At 35.2% G+C, this 13,173-nt stretch overlaps 1 protein-coding gene across 2 annotated transcripts in view; it reads left to right on the top strand.

The window, feature by feature from the left end:
* The window catches only part of CTNNA2 (catenin alpha 2), a 557,331-nt gene that overhangs the window by 176,244 nt on the left and 367,914 nt on the right, over positions 1-13,173 (top strand). For both annotated transcript variants that reach the window (XM_080398303.1, XM_080398304.1), the window contains exons 4-6: positions 282-448; positions 4,382-4,501; positions 6,585-6,851. In XM_080398303.1, the coding sequence (XP_080254429.1) occupies positions 282-448; positions 4,382-4,501; positions 6,585-6,851 (554 nt within the window). The remainder of the gene's footprint in view (positions 1-281; positions 449-4,381; positions 4,502-6,584; positions 6,852-13,173) is intronic.

Below are 13,173 nucleotides of genomic sequence, written 5' to 3' on the forward strand. Positions count from 1 at the left end.
TTGCACCCAAGCAACCTGTCTTGGTGTTTTGGTTGCCTTTTTAGTTGTTACAGGTGGCTGCTCTAGAACAAAAAAAGGCAGAGAGTATTGAGGCAGTTGCTACAAATTTTTAAAAAATCTTTCTCCTGAGGAATTCAATATTTAGTAACTACACCATTAATTCTTTTCTGACAGCAGTTAGTTTATTTAGCGAGTTGTTTATACTGTCTTTAAGAAAATAGAAGTGTACAACTTATCTTTCATGACTTTTTTCCCACCCCCACCCCCCACCCCAATTCTAGGAGAAACAATGAGAATTGCCTCTTCGGAGTTTGCTGATGACCCATGCTCCTCAGTAAAACGAGGCACCATGGTGCGGGCTGCTCGTGCCTTGCTTTCTGCTGTCACTCGCTTACTCATCCTGGCTGATATGGCTGATGTCATGAGGCTTCTATCACATCTGAAAATTGTATGCATTTTTAATATTCTGTATTGGTTTTGCATGTTTTTTGTGTGTAGAAAAATAGGGAATAACTCAGTAATGGGTATCACTGGGTTCATATTTCTTACTGTTTCACTGCTTTTTCTTAAAGTGCTGATAAAAAGGTAGGAGATAACACATTTCTACATTAGTCTGAATTATTTTATGATTTTGCAGAAAAATAACTTTTGAGGAGTTAAAGTTCTTAAATATTTTCAGTGACTGGACTAATACTGCTGTTAAACAGCTCTCTGAACAAAACAGGTACATTTACCTAACTCACCTCACATCTTACTCCGGTGGTTTGCTACCTCAGTACTTGTAGAGTATTGCTATCTTGTGGTAAAGTTTAGGTATTACAGTTGTTCTACTTTTTTTCCCTGCACGACTTCTGCATGTATCAAAAGATTGGATCTTTAATTTGGAGTGAGACAATAGTACAAGTGTCTTAATCAGTCATCAAAAAGAGAGACAAAATAAAGAGGAATTAAAGATTGCCAGATAATTTGGGGTGGATTTATATTCACTTTTGGTTGCTGCCATTCCCGTTTCTATACAGGAATATTAAAACTTTGCAGTTGAAACTGGGAAATGTTTATTTTATTTATTTTTGCTAGTTATTAGACTATTTAACTTTTATTGCATAAATAAAGAAACAAAAAAATCTGAAATAAAACAAAAATTTGCAGAAAATTATATATAGAGTATTTAAAGCCAGCAGAGTATTTAAAGCCAGCAGATTACATGTGTGAGTTTAGCAGAGGGGATGAAGAGTTATTTCTTTTTAATAACTGTCCAGAAAGGTTTTTTTTGTTGTTGGTTTTGGTTTTGTGTGTGTGTTGGGGTGTTTTTTTTTTTTTTATTTTTATTTTTATTTATTTGTCTTTTTAGCAGGGTAATTGTACAACAGTGCTATGTTGTGGAAAAAAACAATGAGAACCCTTCAACTTGCAAACTGTGCAGATAACTTCAACAGTTTGAAAACAGTTTTTATAATGAAAAACACAGATTTTTCTGCACAGAGTCTAGTGAGCTCTGCTCTAACGAACAAACTGCTGCTCTCATGTCAGCATGGGGCTCTGATTATGTGCAGTGTAAGCATTGTCTCTCTCGAATATGCTTTTAATTTTTCTCCACTATAATAGTCCATGCAATTGTAATTCAAATAGTCTTTTGCTAGTGAGGCTAACACTTCAATATTATAAACAACAGTTTTTTTCTAAACAGTATGATTAAAATTTAGATTCAAGCTCTTTCATAGGCTCTGAGAAATACTGTTATCACATCTGAGATTTCTTCCTTCTGTTATAGCAGTGTACTATGTTAGTAAAACACAAATGTCCAATACTGTTTTATAAGTGGGTGTGTTTACTTACACAGTTTACGCCCTAGATTTGCAAGGGCAGTGTATGGCAGTGTGGTTTGTAACCTCTGTGTTTATCAGATGTTATTATGAATGCTGTTTCCAAGAAACCAGACATTTCTGGTTGTTTTCAGCAAAATTCAACTTAAGGACCTTACATTGGTTTTTAATTTTTGGTTGGTGTGGTTTTTTTAGCATTTTAATTTTTGTTAGGTTAAAAAGGGTAATTAATTTCTGAAGATAAACAGTATAAATATTTTTCTCTTACCATTATATAACGCTAACTAGTTTTAAATGGGAAAAAAAATGAAATTACTAAGAAAGAAAAAAAGTGTTGGTATTTTACAAAATTGGCAAAGGAACAGCACTCATTTTGACTCTAAGGTAACATGCAAAGACAAATATAAGTTAAACATAAAAATAAACTAAAATAATTCTGCATGTCAAAATTATGAAGCCTGATTTATATGGAAATGTACTGTAATCAGTTTTCACTGAAAGCATGTCAGAGACTTCTTAGGAAATAATGCATTTTAATTATGTTTTAGAGTGAATATAGGCAGATATTTTCTGGAAGGATACTTGGTTATTTCTTCAGATTATCATTTGCATTACTAAAATTAGTAATAGTTCTTATTGCAGTGCAGCTTGTGTAATGCTCATAAAATAGCATATACTAATATAGTATGTGATCATGAACATACAAAATTATGAGTATTGTAATTAATTACATGCAAGTTAATCAGAGGAACACATCTGTGCAGTTGAGTAAAGTTGTGTTTTTCTGAAGATCGAGAACTTGCCCTGACATGAATTTCTAAAAGAAATTACAATAAACAAGGGGTTTGTGCTTACACCCTTTCTAATACTTCTCATTACTAGTTTCTTCGCTTTGGAATTTCATGGGCTTGAGCCCAGACTGACACAATAGCGTATGATCAGCAGTTTTTGAAATCTGATTATCAGAGTGGAATCTGTAACAAATTCTTTAGCAGTTTTATTTTATAGGGAGCTGGCAGGACTTAACAAAAATGTCTATGAGTTTGTCATGCCTGTGCTCAGCATTCCAAATATATTAAAGATGAAAGATTCAGGTAGTTTAATATAAATGCTTCTTGGTGTGAAAGGAAGTTGTTCGTATTTTGCACTGAATCCTATAGGAACAAACAGTTCAACGATGCTTTGGTAATTTCTGTTAATAGTTAAGGCAGTTAGTTCAGCTGTAAGAATTGCCCTTCTTTTTAAAAGTAAAAGAAGAGGTAATTGGATTCTGAATAAGGTATAGCTTGCAGCTCTCAGACTTAGTATAAAAATTCCAGCATGACAACTATGGATTTATGTGCTTGAATTATACATTTTTCCAATACAAATTTATGGGTTTAATACTCTACTGCCCTGTAATTTGTAAATCTGCTGTAATCAAGTAAAATCTCGAAATAAAAATATCTTCTCTCGCTGGTAGGAAAACACAGAGCAACACAAACGTTAAAATAGCAGGTTCTGCGCATAATTGTGCTTTCCTAAATGCATTAGATGCAAGCTAGTCCTGAATAAATGGATTCCCAGTGGCATTTGGAGAGTAAGCTGCAAACCTCTGCTTCTGCACAGGAGCATGTCCCCATTGGAATCAGCCATTTTTCTTTGAGGGGAAAATTTGTTTGTTATTGAAAGCTTGTGCACATTCTCATGAATTGAAGCAATAGGTTTTAGAAAGGATGGATAAAAGCTTTTCAGTTCTCAATCTCAGAATTGCAGTTTTACCGTGTGAGGGAGAGCTTTGAATTCCCATCTAGTCACAGGAAAATTTCCTTTACTTATTGCATTAGAAGAACATTTTATCCCTTTAGATTTTTTTTTCTTGCTGTACATAAACTTTCACAATAGATTTGGTAGATTAACTTGTTGGTATAACCAAGGGTTTATATCTTTGCCTGTTAGCTACAGCATGGCTGAGTAAGCACAGATATGTTTTCTTTGGTAGATTTTCTCAGTTTTAAAGTAACAGAAAAAAGAAAGCTGAGAACTGAGGAAAAATAAATAATATATATATTCTGGGTGCAATCTATTGTTGTTTCATATATTACACAAAGTTACAACGTTTTGGATATATCAGGGTAAATTTAAATCTTAATGGTAAGATTATGTTTCCATTTAAAATGTTATTTCATGTGCAGGATTAATAACTTCCCTTTGTTTTCCCATAAAGCTGGTACTGCACATTAACATATTTATCCATTTTGTTTTGAAAACCACAGATATTAAACATTTAATCTGATAAGTGTGAGTGGGGAAATTAATATAGTTAGGCCTTTTACATTAGTTCTACGTGGTATCGAGGTACATTAAATGGGAAGTAACACAGAGTGAAAATTAGACAGCCTCTCTTTTAAGAAATCTAATTAAAGCTAGTGGCACTGTCATAAAGCCACTGTACAGTGATGGGTGTAAAAGCTAAACTGGGTCCATAGAATAGAGAGTATTGGGTAGCATAGTTATAGACTTTGTCAAAGAATGAATCCCCCTTAACATGTTAACACTGTCGATATATCATGTTCTAGGTAGAGGAAGCGCTAGAAGCAGTGAAAAATGCAACAAATGAGCAAGATTTAGCAAATCGCTTTAAAGAATTTGGAAAAGAGATGGTAAAACTGAACTATGTAGCTGCTAGACGACAACAGGTGAGTCCATTTTAGGCTGGTGCTTGAGAAAGTCTGTCCTGATCCTAAAGATCTTGTATTTTATATCCAACTCTGGTTTAAAATGTAAAATAGGTAATTGCTGTGTCATAGCCTATAATTTAATCACATTCATTTTTTTGCGTGTGATGAAGTTTTTCAAAAATTTCTTTTAAGAAATTTTTCTAATTAATTTAGTTCAGTTAATTCAATTAATAACAGAATGAAGGGTGAAAAGGCAAGTGATTCAGCAGGTTAAGGATAGTTTTCATTTGATGATTATTCCCATTTAATTCTAACCTGTGGCAATTTGAGGTCACTCTGACAGCTGGTAAAGCACGAGCTCTTTGGCAGTCTCGTATAATTCAAAATCAGGAAGAATAGATGTCTACTTCGTGTTCAAACCCACCACTAGTAATATTCAGATACTCAAAAAAACCCCAAGTACTCCATTCATTACTAAGACAGATAGAAAGAAGACCAGAAAATCACAATAACATTTTTTTCAATGCCTGCAGTTATACATCTTTGCAAGAAAGATAGCTTGCTCCTGAACACTGCTTCTTTTTTTAAGAGTCCAGACAGTGTTGTCACTGTGGAGTTGTATATGGTCTCTCCAACTTCGACTGAATTTGAACACCTGGAATCATTCAGGGGCATGCTGCCTTTCTATTGCATAGCACACTGAATTTGGAAAGCTGACGTTCCATATTCATTTATCTATTTACTTTACTTTCTGCATTACAGTAATGGCAATTTACTTCTGTATCACTAGTGTATTTTTTTATTAAGTAGAATGTTTTCAAAGTTATACTGAAATTAAATAGGTAAAAATGTAAAAACTAGTCACTGTATGGACAGTACTAGTCTGTATGTTCAGACGCTTCCCATTTTGAAATATAGCTACAAATATGGGAAAAAGACAAAAATGTGAAGGTACTAATGAAGTTATATATCTTTTAAGCTATTATTGGAGGTGTGAAAATATAACAGAAAATCTTTATTATAAAACTTTTAAAATTTTCTTAAAGTGAATTTTTATAATGCCAGTAAGTTTTCCCATATAACTGGAAAATCTTGACAGCATTAGAAGAACCTATTACTTAGGTACTCTTACATTTTCATTTCATGTCTATTTTGTAGCCTGATGGAGCTTTTAGGAAATAAATTCTCTCTTAAAACTTCTACCTGTCAGTCATGTGTGGTTGAAATTAGTCAATGGGAAGAACAGTTAAATTCAGAATATCTGAGTTCTTTTTTAATTTTTGTCATAGATTCTATGTGTGAACATAGAACTACTCAGCTCTCTAGACTGCTTTGCTCATAGTTTTAAAATAGAAGTAATAGTGTTTTGTTTTTCCATATAAATACCATTAGGACTACTTTACCTAATGTTTAAAAGGCTTTCATGGACAATGTGATATATCCTATGATTAAATAAATCCATAGATTAAACAACAATAATACAATGTCATCTTATTCTGGTAACATACTGCACAATGTCTGATACTTGTTATCGGGGAAACAAAAAAAAGTATATGTCATTAAACACTAAATGATATGAGGAATAGAGCAAAATATGAAGGAAAGGTGACTGTCTTTAAAAGCTAAAAACATTCATCAAGGTAATATTTTTATTTTGATTTATTTTAAAGGTCTACCTTTTAATGACTTTACAAAGAGCATAGGTATACTACTCACAAAAATATAGCACTTGCTGCAACAGGATTGTTGCACTCCTGTTGCCTTTATGGAATTTATCAGAAGACTGAATACAGTTGATCAGGAAGACTAATCGGGAAAGTTTTATATAAATTTTCTGCAGGTCTTTGAATAAGAGAAGCATATAGACTCTTTGTGAAGAAGATGTGTGCAGAATTTAACAGCCGTAGCTATGCAGAAGGAATGGACTTTCTTGGGCAGGAGGGGGATTTCATTCTGTGACTTAGGGTAGATTCTGTCATTGAGTCCATCTCTGCAAGCTCACCAAATGGTATTTATGCATGGATACGTAAGCTGTGTAGGCAATTCATTGTAACAGAAAAATTTTAATTTACAACTATAAAAATTGTGTGGTTTTGTATAGGAACTGAAAGATCCTCACTGCAGGGATGAAATGGCTGCAGCTCGAGGTGCTCTGAAGAAGAACGCCACTATGTTGTATACTGCATCCCAAGCATTTCTCCGTCACCCTGACGTTGCAGCTACTAGAGCCAACAGAGATTATGTCTTCAAGCAAGTACAGGAAGCAATTGCTGGTATCTCCAATGCTGCGCAGGCCACCTCGCCCACTGATGAGAACAAGGGGCACACTGGTATAGGAGAACTTGCCGCTGCATTAAATGAATTTGATGTAAGTATCGGAATTTTTTTGAAAATAAAGTGTTTCTCCATGCAATTTTTTGCTTAAGTAAGTGGTTCTTGAATAGGCATCAGATTTCCCTTCTCATTCAGGTCCATTTCCTCAGACTGCAGAGGCAAAGTGCAGACATTAATTTGTGTTATTTTTTAATGAGGAATACTTATTTGCTGCTAATAGACTTGAAGTATAAGAAGGTTTTTGTGCTCATGTTCAATGGCTGTGACAGAAAGAAGTCCTTTTTGCCCTGGTGTCCTTGAAAATTCTAGCTACATAATTCAAAGTAATGCAAAGCCTGATTAATCTGATGGTTTAGTTCTGTGACCAAGATCTGTGGTTGGCTGAATGGTAAAATCATGTTTGTCTGGCAAGGCAGGAAGTCAAAATGAGAAAATAAAGATGGAGCTGAGCATCCTGGAAACATTAACATTCAGCGTGAATCATGAATTAAGTTAATCAATGATTTTGCAAAAACGTCGTTCAGAGTTAATAGCAAAGTGCTGCAGCCTCTATTCCAGCAATAGCTACAGTTTTGCTTAAGCAACTTTCTTAACAGCTCATTGTTTAACTGTTAATTTCATTGGCAGTCCTCTCTTATGTTTTTGCCCTATGTCACACTTGACTGTCTTCAGAAAGTGGAAAAAAAACCCCAAAAACAACCCAACCCTTAATTGCAGACAGTATCTGAAAATATTTTCCTCTTTCATTTTGACTTTAGGTAAGGGTTTGTTAAAATTATTATTAGGGAATAGTGTCCTTTTCACTTTGATTAATACACAAGGCTACAATGCAAGCATCTGTCACCCACATCAGGAGTTACTCAATTTTGCTGTATTAGGGGCTAAAAGTAGAGGTGTGGTGCAGGTGGTTCATCTCATGGTGTATTGGATGGGCCTGTTTTCAGCATCTGTGGCTTACTGTCATTGGGTCTACTTTGGAGATCGTAGTAGAAAGGGTAACTATCATAGGACCAAGGGAAGCTCCAGGATTGAGTAAGATACTGAAAAAAGGCAGAGAATGGGGATACAAGTAATAGTAAAAGGGCAATGGGATTGGAGGTGGAGACATGACAGCAGAAAATGTGTGGACAGGTATAGGAAGAGACAAGCAAAGAAGGTAAAACCATTCAGAACCTACTGCAGGACCTAGAAGTTGACAGTTGACTCCTGTTCCATCACGTTTCAAGTAAATGAAACTGTACTGCCTGCATCAACTATACTGATCTTTTTTTTCTTTTCTTTTTTTTTTTTTTTACATCTGTATTTCTAGATATATAATTTTTCCTGTAAAGTTATTGTGGGTCAAGATTTAAGGAATTCTGCATAGTTTTCAGGGCCTTCTCAGCTCACAGGTCCCTTATGGCTAAGATCCTGAGGGTAATATCCCGGTTTGGTTTGATTATACTCTGGCTTTTGTGTGGGACTTTGCATGTTATGGAGAGCAGAGGTTTGACAAATAAACATGTGACTTCTCAGTCCCAAACTGATGATGATGCTGCTCTCTGGAAAAGGCTGCTGTTCAATGCAAAGAGAGTTGTGCTTAGTGAAAGTAGATTTAGTGAAGACTGTGCGAGACATCTGATAGCATCCCCTGCCCCTCTTTGTGAGAATATTTGTTCACCGTTTTTCTCCTCAGGTAAAGTCTGTTCCACTTTACATGATGTTGCAGTCATTGTGAATGTGTGTGAGACTTACATCCATAGTACCATGTTCTGGTCACAATTGCATGTGGGAAAACAGCCTATCTTTTTGGAAAATTTTCTCTTTCTAATTTATAAGAAACTAAATGAAAACTTTATCCTCTGACTTACTGAGGATACAAAGATTGAAACTATTGTTTTATTTGCATTTTAACCATATTTCCTCTTTGACCTCACTGCTTAGCTGTTGAATGAGATTTATTCACACCTAATTTTGCAACAGAGGCAACATTCGCTGAAATCTAGGAAAAGCCAAAATTTATAGCTGCAATGGTGGGGCGATTGTGAATCTACCCTTATGTTATACAAGCAAGAAAAATTGCTGGACTAGTGAAATTGTCATGGATTAAAAAGACGGTGGAAAAAAAAGTTTGATATTTATGCTGGTAATATATTACTTCAGCAAGGGAAAGTATGTTTATTTTTTCTAGTGAAAATAATTTTACAGCATATTTATTTTCCAGTATCAGTCATATTGAGATCAATTTGTGGTTGGTATGAAGTGCGTACTAAACTTTATATGATATAACAAGATAGTTTTTCTATATTAAAAATAAGTTTTCAGGTTTTTCCATAATATTTAGCGCTTATTAGCCTTCATTATTTCAAATTTCAGAATCAGTGATCTGTGGTCTAGTGCTTTAAAAACTGCAGTGTAAGATGTCTGAATTCTTTCTCAAAATATTTTTTGAGAATATAAATTTACTTATTTTAAGCACTTCAGCTATTGTGTAAATAGGTGTCATGTTAATTGTCATATTCTATACAATGGTGGCTTGTAGTATATAGTCACCTGTGAGTTATTAGCAGCAAAGTTTTGAAAAGACTTGTAATTTATTGCTTCTCAGAGATAATTTATGTAGAAATGAGGCACGTTCATGAATCTGTTATTAGATTTGCTGCTTTAAAGTACTGTTTGAAGTTGATTGATTACAAAAGTACATGTTTAATGCCTCAGGGTTTGTGCTTTACCTTAAATGCTTTAATCATTTAAATGCAGATATTCCTGGATTTATTAATAAGTAATTTATTAGTAAAATTTTGTATATATTTTATGCTAAATAACAGTTTCTGGGTTCTTACTACAACTAAGGATACACATTTTATCTCCCCTTGTGACACTTGCCCAAATATATTCAAGTTACATAAAGAAGTTCATTAAAAACTTATTGTGAATTCTGAAAATACTCTGTATTCACTCAGTGAAACGATAGCTTTGGTCTGGTAAGGTCTCAGCCATTCTAATTATCAAGGGACTTCTGTCTTTTCACATATTGAGTGTTGTGTGACTGATTTGTCCGGTACCCTCCATGCTGTCCCCATGGCCATCATGATGTGTACCAGAGACAGGACCTACCCATCAAACTGGAGTGCGGAGGGGAGGTAGATATAAGATCAGTAAAATGACTAAGTGAGAAGAAATTCACAGGAGGACTGTGAATCTGTGCTAGATGAAAACTGAGGTGAAAATTGATGGTGTCCACACTCCGATGCGGGGTTGGCAATTGGAAAGAGGTAAAAGTATATATGGGATGTGGATATAAAAAATATTTATATTTGGATATAAAGTGATGGGATAAATAGATGTAGAGTGGCTGTCTGCCACAGCAAGGCTGATAGGTGGGGGACATGTTCTGCATGATGGAATGGAGAGGGGGCAGTGACAGGCAAAAATAGTATTTGTTGGGCAGTGGGGTTCTCTGTTGAGTAGGAGAGTGCCTTTGTTCAGAATATGGATTGAGATGGTGATTTCTTAGTTTCTAGAAGTGTAGCTGTGTCAGTGGGATGTGCTGACAACAATTTAGAACTGCTAACCAATGCAGAAATTCAGATTCTAGGGGCTTCAAACAGGGTACCCTAAGATACTTAACATTTTAAACAATTCTAAATATTTTGATTTACATTTTGGTATGAAAAATGAGAGTAATCATTCTTGCACAGTGCTGTGAGGAAAGCAATAGTTTTGTAAACATAAAGATGTTTACTATGCAGCCACCATTGACCCATAAAAAGGAGTATTTCTGTGTTTGGAGCAAGGCTTGGATTGTCTGCAATAAATTATGAGTCAAAGATAAAATAAGTTAATAAAACCTCTGATTTAGAAAGGGAAAGAAAAGATACCTAAAGGAAAAAAGGACCACCCCCCCACACACACACACACACTTTCCACTGATGCTAGAAGTAAGTATCTGTTGTCTTTTGTATCACTCCAGAAAGAAAACATCAGAACTGATGAGATGGCTTAGCTGACTTTCTCCTCAAGTCTTGTGTTTGTATGAGTGTCTGTAATAAATTGGCATATTCTGTATCTGTCAATGGAATAAAACGCTGTGCTATTTGTTAAAAATTATATATATAGTGCTTGCTTTTAGTACATATTAATCCAGACACACTCCATACTTTATGTTATTTTAATACTCCAGTGATTGTTTCTGTGTGTGCACACATCCATTTGTCTTTAAAGTTGATTACCAGCAGTATTGATCCATGTTATATCTTGAACTGCCGTGCGTGTGTGTCACCCCTTTACTGTCCAATTTCAAAATTTCATTGAGTCTTGAATGAGTATGAAAATAATTTGGTTTATAATGGAATTGACCTGTCTGAGAACTGGAAGTGGTAGTTAAAATGCTTTTTGGTACTTGAGATATTTCTGTATTTGGGATGAGTCCTGAGGTACTGAAAATATATCTCTTTTTTTATTATTATTATTGTTATGAGAAGGATTTGAACAGAAACATTCCAGGCAGAGTAACTCATTCTTTAATAAATTTTTGAACAGCACAAGTCTATGATTTGGGAGAAGACTATGTTTGATGAGAAACAAAGTGTCTGATGACACCAGTCACTGTCCTCCAGAGTGTAAAATGAAGTTCATATTTAATAAATGAACTATCATAAAATTTCTTGAGGATATTAATGACCCTTTAGGAATATTTTGCAGGGCTAGCAAGTACAGTTCTTAAATGGAGTGAAAGATCTAATAAGCATGTAATGAAGGAACAGAAATGGCATAGAAACTGAAGAGACATAGTACTTGGGTACAACAGTAGCAAAGGCTGCTTTTTTTTTTAAATTAAAATAAAATTAAGAGCAGTCAAAATGAGACACAAAGGTAGCAGAGAGAAGACATGCTGTATCATTAAGTGACTACTTTTAAAATGTTGCTTTTTGGACAAATAACTGTATTAGGTGTTCAGCTTGAGAATGGATTTCTCAGAATATTTATGGAATCTCAGTTTACTTGTTCTTCACAGAATTGATTTGTGATGCTGGATATAAAAGAGCAAAATGTGGGCTTCAAAACAAGAACTGAATGGTGTTTGTTTCAGTATCGAAATCATAAGAAACAGTTACAAAAATGTTGCTGCACATCCCAAGCAGCTATTTGAAACTGCACTTGTTGAGCTGTAGTGTCTAAGGAAGCACAGCCAAATGGCTATTTCTGTACAGTAGCAGCTATATATCGATTTTAAATAGGAATTCATGTGTTAGCGTGCACTGGAGAAAGTGTGTTGCAAATTCAGATAACCTCATACGTGACTTTGAACGAAATGCAGGTATTTCAGTTTTTTCCCCTTGTGCAGCTGAAGTGGTTTTTAAACCGGAATGATGTCAAGTTGATCACTTCATGTGTGAAGGCTGGGGTTGCATCCATATGCTTCAAAAGCTTATATTCAGTAGTGAAATCCTTTGGCACTTTCTGCACTCCTTGGATCTCCCCTGAGTGGGGAAAAGTCAAAGACTGGTTATCTTCCGCGTATTAAGAAAATAATGGAGAATGCAGAATGTTGCATTTTACAGTATATCTAACACCTTTACCTGTTTGCAGAAAGATATGTTTGAGGATGCTGAACTGAACTTTCAGGAGAGGAAAAATTTCAGAGGAATTTTTCAGTCTCCTGATGATGCTAAGGGGCTGAACAAGTTTTTTATTATATGTTATTCCTGCACTTTCCTGCCCATTGCAACCCCTTCGGGGTACTACTTTTAGGGTTCTTTTCCCAGAGGTTTCCATGCAGAACGTGAGTAGTATAGCAGCAAGAAACTCAGACTGAGTTTAGATTGAGGGTAGGTTGAGACTAGATGTAAGGAAGAATTTTTTTACAATGAGGGTGGTGAGACACTGGCACAGGCTGCCCAGATAAGTTGCAGATGCCCCATTCCTGGAAACATGCAAGGCCAGACTGGACAGGGCTTGGAGCAACATTTTGTTAAAGATGTCCCTGCTTGTGGCAGGGGGGTTGGACTAGGTGACCTTTAAAGGTCCCTTCCAACCAAAACTATTCTATGATTCTAAATTGTTTTAATCACCTTTTTCAGAAGTTCATTCTACTTTGGATCTTAGTAGGTAGCTTTACAACATACTATGGTTAATGTTTTATCTGTGCTTGTGTATGTATGGGAATGTATATATATTGTATATATATATTACTGTGGAAGTGTCAACTGCAGTGTACAAGGGACAGCACTGTCAGTGACAGGATTTGGGTATCAAATTGATAGCAGAAATGTGACCTGTAAAGGGAAGCATACTTACTGGCGGTTTGGATCTTGTACCTTCATTGACCTTTAAGAGGTGAAAATGCTGCTGCTGCTCCTCTGTATTTTCTGTGT

This window comes from Falco punctatus, assembly GCF_963210335.1.
Source record: "Falco punctatus genome assembly, chromosome: 1".
Taxonomy (NCBI): domain Eukaryota; kingdom Metazoa; phylum Chordata; class Aves; order Falconiformes; family Falconidae; genus Falco; species Falco punctatus.